The sequence below is a fragment of the Balaenoptera musculus genome, chromosome X (assembly GCF_009873245.2).
Source record: "Balaenoptera musculus isolate JJ_BM4_2016_0621 chromosome X, mBalMus1.pri.v3, whole genome shotgun sequence".
Lineage (NCBI taxonomy): Eukaryota > Metazoa > Chordata > Mammalia > Artiodactyla > Balaenopteridae > Balaenoptera > Balaenoptera musculus.
This window is the reverse complement of record NC_045806.1, coordinates 15,335,110-15,349,207: the sequence shown is the minus strand read 5'-3', so window position 1 is coordinate 15,349,207 and position 14,098 is coordinate 15,335,110. Positions and strand designations below refer to the sequence as shown.

At 39.5% G+C, this 14,098-nt stretch overlaps 1 protein-coding gene across 7 annotated transcripts in view; it reads right to left on the bottom strand.

The window, feature by feature from the left end:
• PPEF1 (protein phosphatase with EF-hand domain 1) overlaps positions 1–14,098 on the bottom strand; it is a 147,223-nt gene that overhangs the window by 29,383 nt on the left and 103,742 nt on the right. For 6 of the 7 annotated variants that reach the window (XM_036841022.1, XM_036841025.1, XM_036841023.1 and 3 more), the window contains 4 exons: positions 10,548–10,714; positions 7,952–7,988; positions 6,830–6,979; positions 2,439–2,585 (listed from right to left, as the gene is read on the bottom strand). In XM_036841022.1, coding sequence (XP_036696917.1) covers positions 2,439–2,585; positions 6,830–6,979; positions 7,952–7,988; positions 10,548–10,714 — 501 coding nt within the window. The remainder of the gene's footprint in view (positions 1–2,438; positions 2,586–6,829; positions 6,980–7,951; positions 7,989–10,547; positions 10,715–14,098) is intronic. The other variant, XM_036841027.1, reaches the window with a different exon arrangement.

The following is a 14,098-nucleotide window of genomic DNA, read 5'->3' as shown; positions in this document are numbered from 1 at the left end:
CCTTAGCAAGACCCACCAAGAAAAAAAGAGACTCAAATTACTAAAATCAGAAATGAAAGAGGAGACATCACTACCAACCTTGCAGAAATTAAAAAAAAATTTTTTTAATATATATATATTTCACATATATGTATATATTACAAACAACTTTAGGCCAACAAATTAGATAAATTAGATGAAATGGACAAATTTCAAGGAAGACACAAGCTATCAAGGATACCAAGATACAAACTACTCAAGAAGAAGTAGAAAATCTGAATAGAACTATAGCAAGAAAGAAGACTGAATTAGTAATTTTTAAATTGCCTACAAAGAAAAAGGCCTCGAAAAGTATCAAAGTGAAACCAGAAACATACAAAATGGATTATACACCATGACCAAGTGGGATTTATCCCAGAAATGTAAGGTTGGTTTAATATCGCAAATCAACCAATGTAATACACCACATTAGTAGAATAAAGGACAAACAATACATGATCATCCTAATAGATACCGAAAAGCACTGACAAAGTCGAACACTCTTTCATGGTAAAAACACTCAAGAAAGTAGGCACAGAAGAGAAATTCCTCAATCTGATGAAGGGCAGCTAATATACAAACAAACAGCTAATATACTTAATGGGAAAGACTGAATGCTTCCCCCTAATATTAGGAATTAGACAATGATGTCTACTCTCACCACTTCTATTTTTCAACACTGTACTAGAGGTTCTAGACAGGGCAATGAAGCAAGAAAAAGAAATAAAAGGCTGCCTGATTGGAAAGGAAGAAGCAAAACTATCTTTATTCACAGATAACATTCTCTTGTTTATACAAAGTCCCAAGGAATCCACTAAAAACCATTAGAATGAACAAACAAGTTTATCAAGGTTCACAACATGAGTATTGTGAACAGTATACAAAAAGTCTACAGTATACAAAAGTCAATATATACCAGAAATGAACAATCCAAAATGCAATTAAGAAAACAATTCTATTTATAATAGCATCAAAAATATTTGGGAATAAACTAGGAATAACTTTAACAAGTGCCTCACTGTACAGTGATTACAAAACACTGCTGAAATTAAAGATCTAAACAAATGGAAAGACATCCCACCTTCATGAAATTAAAGATATAATATTGTTAAGATTGCAATAGTAACTAAATCGATCCACGGATTCAAGGCAATCCCTACCAAAATCCCAGCTCTTTTTTGGTAGAAATTGACAAGCTGATTCTAAAGTTCATATGGAAATTCAAGGGACCCAGAATAATCAAAATAATCTTGAAAAAGAATAAAGGTGGAGAACTCACACTTCCTAGTTTCAAAACTTTCTACAAAGCTATAGTAATCAAAACTGTGTAGTACTGATAAAAGGACAGACATATAGATCATGGAATAGAATTAAGAGTCTAGAAATAAACTTTCATATTTACGATCAATTGATTTTTCGTAAGGGTGTCAAGAAAATTCAAGGAGAGGAAGTCTTTTTAACAAATGGTGCTGCGATAATTGGATATCCACATGCAATAAAATCAATTTGCACACCTACCTCACACCATACATAAAAATTAACTCAAAATGGATCAGACACCTAGACATAAGAACTAAAACTATAAAACTCTCAGAGGAAAACATAGAAATAAATCTTTATGATTTGGGGTTAGGCGATGGCTTCTTAGATACAACACCAAAAGCACAAAGCAAAAGCACTTCTTTTACTGTGACTGAGTAAAAGGAGCCAGAGACAAAAGATCACATACTGTATGAGTCCATTTCTATAATATGTCCAGAATAGAGAAATCTATTAAGACCAAAAGGAGATTAGTGGTGGGACTTCCCTGGTGGCGCAGTGGATAGGACTCCGCGCTCCCAGTGCAGGGGGCCCGGGTTTGGTCCCTGGTCAGGGGACTAGATCCCACATGCATGTCACAACTAAGAGTCCGCATGCCACAACTAAGAAGACTGCCGGCTGCAACTAAGGGGCCCATGTGCCACAACTAAGGAGCCCACGTGCCACAACTAAGGAGCCCGCCTGCTGCAACTAAGACCCAGTATGACCAAATAAATAAATAATTTTTTTTTTTTAAAAAGGAGATTAGTGGTGGTCTAAGTGTGCAGGGATGGTGGTCGGGGGTGGGGAGAGAATGGGAAGTGACTGGTAATAGGTATGTGAAGTACCTTTTTCAGGTATGAAAATGTTCTAAAATTAGATTGTGGGGATAGTTGTACAACACCGTGAATATAACAAACCCAATGAATTATGTACTTTAAATACCATTTAAATACGGTATTTGAATGATATTTCAATTAAGCTATTAAAAATATAGTAATGAATTTAGAGAGAAGGATATGATCTGCTTAGAAAGGTAAGTCACTTTTTATATATTATTAGAACAACATCATCTATGCTGCATCTTCACTGCCACTTTAGTGAACAGTTTGATTACTTACCTGGTCCCATTCATGCTTTGTTAATTGTTCAGAAAGGGATCCATTTGTTCTGATTCCCCGAGCTGTACTGGTTGTACCCACTTTATTTTCCTTCTCAGTAGCACGGTCTCCATCTATTGGAACTGGTGGCATCAGCACAGATTTAAACTACAAAACAAATTTATGCTTTAGCCAAACCCTATGCTCAGGGTGTTGCATGTAGAAACTTCAGCACTAGTTGCTATTCTGTCTATATTGTTGTGCCTCGACCCAATGGAAAACACATGGTCCCCTTTTCCATCTCACCTACCTCCTTCATCTTATTGATCCACTGAGCTCTAAAAGTGGGGCTGTTAAGTTCTGTTTGTACATTTTTCAAAAAGAGATACTGTTCTAAGGGAAAGTTTCCCATTAGAGTTTCTAAAAGACCCCAGAGGCACAGATGTCAGTAGAGACATGTTCTGTGGTGTCCTGACAGGAAAAAGAAGATGCTAAGGGAAAACTAGTCTCCCTCTGAGCCTTTATCTATACATGGGGCTAAGAGAGAGAACTAACAGGCCTAGAGTTCAGAAACACCTCTTAAGAGGATGGTTGCTTTTCCTTTTGTTGTGCTTTCCAGGAGAAATGAGAGAAAGTACATCTGTGCCCAGGAAAGTGCACAGAGGGGACATAAGTTGAAAACTTCGGAAGCCCTTCGACTTAAATGCACTGGGTTCTCAGTCTGACCTGCCAGCAATTGATTACATTCTCTAATCCTAGTAACAAAGGCAATGTATTTCTTTGGAAATAAAATATCTCTCTGATAGTACATCAATTACTATAATCCCTTCTACATTCCCTTACATAACTTGAGACTGTAATTTTATACTTGTTTCTTTGTAGTACCATAGCTTTATACAAAACAATTTGAAATAATACTTCTATTACATTGGTGACCTTAGTTCAGTGATGGACAATTCTCTGTGGTAGGCACTTAAGTTTCTTCTATAAACTAGGGTGTATATAAAAGCTTACCTTTGTTTTTCAAAAATAAAATTGAACCTTATTCTGAGGTCCTGTCTCATTGAGATGGTTGGAGTTCAATCTCAGCTATTATTAGTGAGTTCACAGCCTACCCTCCCTGTCTCCCCACCAGCAAATGTCACCAGGTCTTAGGCAGAGCAGAATATTCTGGGAGGACACTCTGGACGTGGCTCCACACAACTCACTTCTGATAAGGTCATCAGGCAGGGCAAAGCCACATGGTCTCTTAAGTACATGTGGCTCCACCGTTTTCAAGGCCACTTGGGATCAGGATACTTTGTCCAGCCCCTGCTAAGGTACCACATCATCATTTTCTCCTGGGGGTCCTACTAGCCATCCCTTCCCACAACCCCTGCCAGGGAGTTTGAAAAATACTAAACCAGAGTCTTAGTGTTATAGAGTCTTCCTTCTCTGTCCCTCTGTATTCACCCTCCTCCCCAACCTGCCTACCTTACAAAATACCTTTAATGAACCTAGAATGGAGGTTGTCATCAGGTTCCCCCAACCCTACCCCTCTCCTATTAACAATTATACCGCAACAGCAGGTATCAACCAGGAAGCATGGTCACCCCTACACTTGGAGGGTCCTAACAGATGGGTAAGTGGGGGTTATAAAACTGAACTTGAAAACCTGTTTTTGTATCTCATCTGGTAGAGTTCCAAAGGCTTGAACCTACTACTTTCATTACAGTTCAATTACATTTCACACAACAAGCACGTGCTACCAGTTCAACTTCACTCTAGGCAGGGTAGACAAAAAATACACAAGTCAAATTTCTACCTTTAAAGCCAGTCTTTTCAGTAGGTGGAACAATGATCCCCAAAGGGGATGAAATTTGAGGTATCCTGGTAAAATTCCTGGCCCCAAAATTTCTCCCCAGGGTCTGTCTTGGTGACTGAAATTCAAACCTTAGTTTTAAGTATCAGGAAAAAGAGGAGAGAGTTGCAGAAGAGAGTTATGTTCAAAGCTTACTCTATGCCATTTTCTTCATCTAGGTAATTATATTTAATCCTCCCAACAATTCAATACAGTAGGTATTTTTAGCTTCAATGTATACATGTGGAAACTGAGGCTTAGAAATCGTTGGCAGCTTGCCCAGTCACCCAGCCAGGAAGTGGCAGAAGCAGGATGTAATGGATGTAATGCTAGCTACATCTGTCTGATATCAGAGCTCCATGGTGTTGCCTAGGTTAAGGTGGCTCTCAATTTAGGGTCTCCACAGAGAAAGTTATGGGCATTCCAGACACATGCTCTTAATATCTCAAATAGCCCTAGAGAGGCCAGGCTTCTCAGGCTAACCTCAGGAAAGGAAAAGTTTTCAATCTGATCAGTTGGTACTGGCTGCCATGGCTGATTAGCACTGTTGTCACAGGGCAAGTGGTGGTGGAGTGTTGCATTCCTGCCATGTGCTGGCCAATATCTGACTGACAAAAACATCATGTTCCCTTGCTCCTGGCTAGAATCATATCCACTCATTATGTTAACAGTGACTACCCCATGTTGACTGAAACGTCTTATTGGCTTATTTGCTGATATTATAAGGAAGGTGCCTTAAACTAGGTGCCTTAAAATTTACTGCAACTGGGATACTTTTGAGAGTAAAGGGATGTGCTATTAATAACTACACCAAGACAACAGGTGTAAACCAGGAAGTATGGTCATCACTGGGTGAGGCTGGGGACTGGGGTATGTAAAATCACCACAGAATCAGGAAAGGGGTTGTAAAAAGATTTTTATCCAGTTTTATCTTATACTTGCCCTACTTTGGTCTTAAATCTCTTAGGAGATATTCAACAAACATTAATTAATACTTAACTACATCTTGGTGCTGGGGCTGTATCAGTGAACTAGAGAAGCAGGGGAGGATGGTAAACAAACAGTACCACAACTGCTTATTTAATTTTGGTAACTGTTATGAAGGATATGTACAAGGGGCTTGAAAGCATACAGAAGGGGACCTGATCTAGTGTGGAGGTCATGGATGGCTTTCCAGAGGAGGGGTGTATATTTAAGCTGAAATTAAAAGGATGAGAAGGAGTTAGCAACAATATTATCATTCATATGTGTATAAAGGTATAAGGGCTCTAAAAACTCAACGTGGGACTTCCCTGGTGGTCCAGTGGTTAAGAATCCATCTTGCAATGCAGGCACCGCCAGTTCGATCCCTGGTTGGGGAACTAAGATCCCACGTGCCATGGGGCAACTAAGCTCGCACACCACAACTACAGAGCCCACGTGCTGCAACTACAGAGCCCACGCACTCCGGAGCCCGCACGCCACAACTAAGACCCGACGCGGCCAGAAATAAATAAATAAATATTAAAAACAAGAACAAAAAAAACTCAAGGTGAACAGGAATCACATTTCTGTCCATATCAAATTAAATTCTGGCTCTAGACCCCACTTGCTTAGATTGGTTGGAAGTCGATTATCAGTCCTGAGGAGTAAGGGTTTAGGTTTCTCACTAGGACCGTACAAGATCACCTGGCTCCAGAGTTGCCACTGGTCCTCATGCCCACCTGGCACCCTGTCTACCCCCTAGTCTGCGAGTGTTGGCTGGGCTCTGGTACAGGCGGAAGACGATTGCAGTCACTCTGCAAGGCCCAGCCAAAGACGCTGTTCACTACGGCTGGAAGCTTCACAGGCCCCCCACACCCACTACCCTCAGAGTGTCAATACATATTCCTGCTCTGCTTCTGCTGTATTGAATATGATTGCTTAAGTTGAAATATTAAAATATTCCCCCCCAGATTACCCTGAGCCATTTGGAATATATAAGGGAAATCCCACCAATTCAGAAATAAATTGCTGTATGATTCCATTTCTGTGAGGCACCTAGAGCAGTCAAATTCATAGAGACAGAACGTAGAATGGTGGTTGCCAAGGGCTGGGGAAGGTGGAATGGGGAGTCAGTGTTTAATGGGTAGAGTTTCAGTCTGGGAAGATGAAAAGTTTTAGAAATGGATGGTGATGTCAGTAGTGATGGTTGCAGGACAATGTGAAAGTACTTAATGTCACTGAACTATGCACTTCAAAATGGTTAAAGTGGTAAATTTTATGTTGTGTATATTTTACCACAACTTTAATTAAGTAGAAATTTTAACTTTTCAAAAATCAGGATTTTTCACTTTTAGAAACTATACGAAATGCCGATATTTCCTCATTTTTCCACTTTCACCATGAATTTTTAACAATGCATTTTCCATATATAGAAGTTATCCATTTAGTTCCTTATCATGCAATCATAGATTTTCTTAAAATTTGTACTAATCTTTTCAGAGTTACAGCAACCACTAAAACACGAATCAATACAAAATAATAAATGAAGGGAGGTACGTATCCCTTTATAAATCTCTGAGAAAACATTCATGCAAACACTGCTTCTTACTTTGTTTCTTTCTATACGGTGGAGTAAATTCAAGTCTGTGGACTCTGATATCCCTCCGTGTACGACCAGGATTTCATTGTCAATGATTGTACCAATTGGGAGCCAGGTATAGACGTCTTCCAAGATTTGTAAGATTTTTTTCCCATGTAGCTGTAAGTAAGAGCTTGAATAAGTTTGTTTTTCTGATAGGTTCAAGTTTATTGAATAGTCCCAACATATGGACAAAAAAACCACAGTTTTCATGCCACCCAAAGAAGGTCAGGATGGAGTCACTAACCAACAAGCATGCATTAATCATGTCTTTTTAGTCTGTATTTTTGATACTTTGACATTTTGGTGCCTTGCTGACCCTTGAGAAGAGACTGCCCCTCCCAGGGCTAGTTAATTCCTAGAGGTAGTAAAGGACTTGCCTTTTGTATGTAAATGAGGCTACCTTTCATATGCAAACCAACCTATCCAGAGCCTATCCTCCCAACTAGTCCTTTATGGAATTCTGACACCCAGGGTCACTATTCTCAGCTCCAGTCACCCCAGGGCCAGATACCAGACAACCTTGGACAAGCCCTAAGCCCCAGAGCCTGCTAAAACTATTCAAACTAGCCAATCCTAAACCTGTTTACAATGCCTCACCCATTTCTTCCCAAGGAAACCACAATAAAGGCTTTTGTCCATGTCAAGGAAACCACAATAAAGGCTCTTGTCCATGTTTGCCCGCATTCCCTCTGCCTCTGACTGACCCCCGGAGTGCTTCCCCATGTGGCCGCCCGGTGTGGTGTGCCATGCCTCCAGTTTCTAAGGAACTGTGAGTAAAAACCTTTTCCTTCATGACAGTCATTTCCATGTCTGCATGTTTTAGCATACCTGAGTAAAACAAATCCCAGGTACCTTTAAAACAATGGAATATGTTTGTATCTATGCTAAAACTTACACAGAAGTCACAATGAAAAAGCTTGTGTCTAGAAAGAAAAACAGGTCTTCACTATGGCCAGGGCTTCCTTTTGTGCTTTTATTTTATTGGCATGAATTCTGACTAGTTCTCCCATCACCCTTCTTGAAGCTTTTCTTTTTTTAACTTCTATGTATAAACAGCAAAGAAAATGCAAAAAAAAAAAAGAGCCTTACCTTATATTTATTCAAAACTTCTTTTGTGAAGCCATACCTGAAAAAAAACAATGGGATTTCAACTCTTTCATTGAATGTTGAGAACTCCTACTTACATGAGTCAAGTCATGCAAAAAAGGGAGTCCTTGACATCTCACTACCACAAGTATCAAGAATTCAAGAAACTAGACTTTATTTGGAACTATTACTTATCCAAGACTTTGCTAGGCACGATGGGAAAGAACAAAAGCAGCCCATGACATTGTCCCTGTCCTCAAGGAGCTTAGAGTATAGTTGGGAAAAGAAGATAAATTTTCATGAAACAATTACAAGACAACTTAAGAAATACATGGTATGCACAGGTGTGTAAGTACTGTAAGTATTCAGAGACGCGTGCTGTGGCCACTGGGGGACAGTGTGTGGGAGAATGCTTTTCATTTAGATAGAATTTCTCAGACATCCTATATCTTATAGCAAATGAATGATCAGGGGGCAAAAAGACTAAATAAAGACAAAGAAAAGCCTAGAAGATAACAAGTTGGCTCTTTATACTCTCTGATATAGTTCATGTAATGGTACTGAGGGTTTTAATAGAAAGTGTCAGGAATTTTAATGCCTGAATAGCAGTCACTAAGGGAGAATTAATGATGAAAATTTTTTTTCAATTACTTTCCTTGCCTTAGGATAATAATATATACCTTTAACACCCAACACAGTGAAGTCAGAACACAGCATACTCACTCCAGGTTTCCATGCAAATCATGTCATGTGAAGCTTCTACAGTGTAACGTTATGTTTTCCAAGATGAACTCAGTCCTGCCTACTCAACAGCACCTCGAATCAGTTTACCCCAAACTGAACTCATCCTTCTCCCTCATCCCAACTTTCTCCACTTATCATGTTCCCAATAACAGTGATCTTGCAAATTCAAGCTAGGAACCTGGAGGTCATCCCTGATTCTCTCTCCTTTCAAGTCCCCCATATCACGTTACCAAGCCTTAAATCATTGCCTAAACTTCCTCCTGAATATATCTACTGCTTTGCGTCTCCATCTTTACCACCCAAGTCTAAGTGAGACTCCATCATCTATCTCTTCAACTACTTCCTAATTGGCCTCCCCATATCTATTCTTGTCCCTCTCCAAACTAATCTTCCTGCTGCATTTTAAAACACAAATTGTATAATACTCTTCAATGATTTTCTCTTGTCCTCAGGAGAAAGCCCAAATTTCTTTGCAATCATTTCTTACGTCTCCAGCCCTATCAGGTACCATCCTGTCCTTCAGTCTATGTTCCTCCCATCCTGAACTTCTTTCAAGTCTAAAAAGTCCTTTCTCAAGTTCTGCATAAGTTGTCTCCTCACTGTGGAACAGTTTCTCATCCCCCCTGCCATGGTCCTCTCTTGATCGCCTAATTCATCCTCCAGGTCTCAGGCTAATGCCATACTTCTATGGGAGAACCTTCCAATCACCCCTCAGACAGATTGGATCCCCCACTTTACAAACTCATCACGCTTGAAAAACCTGCTCAACTCGTGTCTTCCCTGCTAGATGTAAACTACAGGAGGGCAGGGGCCATGTCTCTTTTACTAACCATTGCAGGCACTAGATAAATACAATTGACTAGCTAAATAAATGGAAGGATAAATGGTATGCCCAAATAAACTTATTGAGCTATATTATATATAATGGGTCTCTGAAAGTAGCCTTGAGATTTTGGGATTTTTTTTTCTTCATAATCTTATCATTTGCTTCTGTACTTGAGAATTAGAATTGAAACTGTATTCAGGCCAAGTGCCAAAACTGCCCCAAAGACAAAACTAATCAGCTGCTGAGCTTTGATCTAGGCACCCAAAAGCCCAGGACCAAAGCATGAAACATGCCATGCCTTCTACTTCCCTAGAGCAAACTGGATTCTGTTTTTCATAAAACAAGAAACAAGAAAAACAAAAGGAGAAGGAGAAGAAGAAAAAGAGGAAGGGAAAGGGGAAGAGGAAGAGGAGGAGGATGAGGAAAGAAGAGAAAGGAGAACATTTGTCACTTACTGTGCCTTTCAACAAAAATTGGTAAACCATTTAACCAATCTTTATTCCCCAAAACTCCAGTGAGTCAGATAGTTGAAATGCTATGTTACAGCTGTTCTCAAATATGTTTATGAACAACTATGCCAAAAGCAATCACCGTGTCATAAAAAATATACACATCAGTGAAAAACACAGTACTAGTTTCTGAGACAACATGTGATGCAAGCCAAAAGAGTAGCAAGAGAATGAGTCCATCTAAACCTGCTCATAGAACCTACCACACCTCCAAACCTGGCCTAACACATCTACTCAGCACACAATTTGGCTTGTGAAGGGTGGGCACGGGAAGAAGAACATAATAGAAGGGTGAAGGAAGAACGGGAAGAAAAGATAGGAAGGGAACTTTAGAGCAATTTATACTCACTCACACAGCAGAAGATTGGGGGAGGTAAATCGCTGTAAGAATTGAGCTCTTCCTTGAGATTCTCCTCATCCCTGCTTCTCTACACTCACCTCTAACTCTCCGCTAGGAGCTAAACATGGCAGCATTTTCCAGAACAGGAAACAAAAGAGGAAATCCACAGGCCTAGGTTACCTCTTATTCATCATAAAATCTTCATGGTTGCCTCTGTTCAGGTGCAGGTCGTTGGGGTAGACCAGAAAACTCACAAACAGGATCATTAGGATCTCCATGGAATTTTTTCCTCGATCCACAAAATCACCATTAAAAACATATGGGTTGCTCACTGAGGGGAGACCATTCTGTGGAAGGAAGAAGGAGAAAAACAAGCAGTTAAAAGAATGTACTTTTAAAAGTAACGCTTTGTACTTAATGTCCATGTGGATATGGAGAAAAGAGGCTGAGTCAGTTCTTCCACTGGGAAAAATCTGCTCACTCACTCAAGCCAGTTTCACTTTCCAGGGCAGGCATCTCCTGCAAGGGACCTTGGAAGTGAAGGATTAGCTTGGGACAGGAAGACTCCAGGGGGATGGGGATTGCTCATTCTACTCACCACCACCTACTATGAGTTTTCTCTGAGAGAACCTGATATTTGTCCTATTAAAAATGGTTATTCTCGGGCTTCCCTGATGGCGCAGCGGTTAAGAATCCGCCTGCCAATGCAGGGGACATGGGTTCGATCACTGGTCCGGGAGGATCCCACATGCCGCAGAGCAACTAAGCCCGTGTGCCACAACTACTGAGCCTGCGTGGCACAACTACTGAAGCCCACACACCTAGAGCCTGTGCTCTGCAACAAGAGAAGCCACGGCAATGAGAAGCCCGCGCACCGCAATGAAGAGTAGCCCCCGCTCACCGCAACTAGAGAAAGCCCGCGTGCAGTGAAAAAAGACCCAACACAGCCAAAGATAAATAAATAAAATAAATTAATTAATTTAGAAAAACAAACAAAAAAAATTTAAATAAAATAAAATAAAAATGGTTACTCTCATCTCTTTCTTAGGTAGAAGAGGGAAACTTCTACCCAAGGAAGAACGCTAAACTAAGAGCCAAATGTCGTTCATTCTAAGGGACCCTATATTTAACTTCTCTGGGCTGTGATTCTCTCAATTTGAAAAAAGGGAATGACACTATATTCTCCACACACACCCCTACCCCAGATCAAATGAGAGAACGGGTATGAAAGCACTCAGGAAAGTGTAAGGTCCTGCCCAACTGTGAGCAGGGCTAACACACCATCAGTACACTCCGATACAATCACACCAGGTGTTGCAGGCGTGTGTTTTGACTTCTCACTGACCAGGGCCATATCTGTTGTTAAATATTTTGATTACCACTCCTGAGTATGAGATAATACTTTAAAATACAGTCTTAGCACAAAAAAGGACTGGGATCAGGACAAAGGTCTGGTCTTTAGAGCAGCTATTTACTCGTTTACTTCTGTACTACTCAACTCCAAGATAAAACACGTCATGCCTGGTAGGGAAATGGTTGAGTGCATTTCTATTGCATAGTAAGATAAATTCAAATGTTTAAAAAATACATTACAAAGAGAAAATTTTAAGTACTCATACATCCTAATATATGTCCTCCTTCAAAAAAGTTACCTTCAAGAAATAATTCACGTATTCTAGTCATATTAATCTTTCTCAAATGATTTTCAAATTCCTTTTTTGTTAGATTTCAAATTACATAAGAAAATCTTATTACTTTATACTCACCACCTAGTATTTATATACATTTAAAATTTTTCATATCAATATGATAGAAATAGTTGAAAAAATATAATACAAGTTGTAGCAAATAACTTAGGGATTCCAGAAATCATTATGCAATGAAACATGTCCTGAAGGCAACTGGAAACAAACAAGCAAGCACTGGTGTAGTGTTCTGGGCCAGAAGACTTATTCCCTAATTCAGCTCCACTTTTACTCATGTGTCTGTCCTTGGGCAAGTTATTTGATCTTTATGAACTCTAGTTCCCTCATCTGTTAAATGAGAATGATAACTTCCATACTTATCACACAGGGCTACCCTGGAACTCAAATGAGACTGTGTGTATAAAATTTCATGAAAACCATAAAGCACCATACAAATTAAGAGATTCGTTTTATTATGGCCTCCAAGTTATTTCTATTTTTAAGATCCCATTATTTTACATTTTCTTATACATTAAACACATAACCTTATTCACACTGGGCTTAGATAGTGTGAGCCAGTTATAAAAATATAGGCTATTGGTCATCAAAACTTAAAGAAAAGGGGAATGATTCTGCACCTCTGATACACTTCCTTCCCTCAGCCTTCAGCTGGCTGGGATGAGTAAGCTGGAGAAGTCTGAGAGGTGCTGAAGGCTACAGGTTCTATTGGGATGTCCAGGACTGAAGGGGGCTCAAGGAGCAGCAGCAGAGAGCCATGGAAGAACTCGGTCTGAGAGGACATGTGGACGCCTTGACTAAGGGGAGACTCTGCCTCAGAGCATGTGTGTGGTCTTGGTTGGGAGAGAGGGATCTGGATCTTACCAGAAAAAGTATAGGAGAACTTCTTTTACATCTCTGAAGCTAAAAGAATACTAATACTTATATTTAGAGACACCTAGGAACATAGAGGCTTCCTCTCACACTCTTGATGCAGGAGTAGAAAGTGTTGTGCCTCCCACTATGGAGAGGCTTAACCTAGCTTAAGCAGAAAAGTAAAAATGGAAATAACCTAGTACTTAAGGGGATCCAGTAACCAGAGAGAGGCAGACCAATCAGATCTGCCAAAGTGCAATCCCCTAATGAGACAAGACCACTGGAGGAGACAGAGGACACTTTTTTTTTTTTTTTTAAAGAGTACCATGAAATAAAGAACAAAAAGTTAATAATTCTTGGCATGAAAAATATGCTATTCAAATTTAAAATAGCAATAGATTGGCGCTAACTAAAAGAAAGAAGGGTTGAAAAATACATTACTGACCTGAAAGAGCAAGCAGATAAAAAATCTCTCACACAGAGCAAAAGGCAAAATGATGGAAATCATGAGGAATGAGTAAGAGATTAGAGTTCAGAGCCAAGAGAACTAATGTGCCAATAATAAGCATTCCAGAATCAGGAAAAAGGAACAGATGGAGAAGAGGCAATAATTACATAAATAAGAGAGGGAATTTTCTATGGTTAAAAAGAGACTTCAGCCTGAAGTTTGAAAGAGCTCATGACTCCTATGCTCAATGAACATGTATTGATTGCTTGTTATGTACTAGATACAGCTTTAGGGTGTTAGAAACACAGAAGTAAACAATACAAAGTCCCTGCATTCAAGCAGCTTGCATTTAGAGAATCTAACACCCACATGCCCCATAGAGGAACATATTCAAGACAATATTCTAACCAAATAATAGCAGTAACCATAAAAAGTCCTTAAGCCAGGGAAAGACTAAGAGGAAAGAATACAGATGTGAACAATGAACCTTGCAATATATAATTAAATATAAATCAATAGCAATAATATGTAAATCTCTCCAATTTATTTCATAAGATCAATAAAACCTTAATATCAAAATTTGAGAAAAGTAACAACAGTCAAAATTTGAGAAAATATGTAAACATATTTTCCACTGGGATGACCAATTTTCTGGTAGTAGAACTCATCCCCAGTTAAAACAAACTTTATAGGTATTTCACCTCTACTATGAGCAATGAATACTG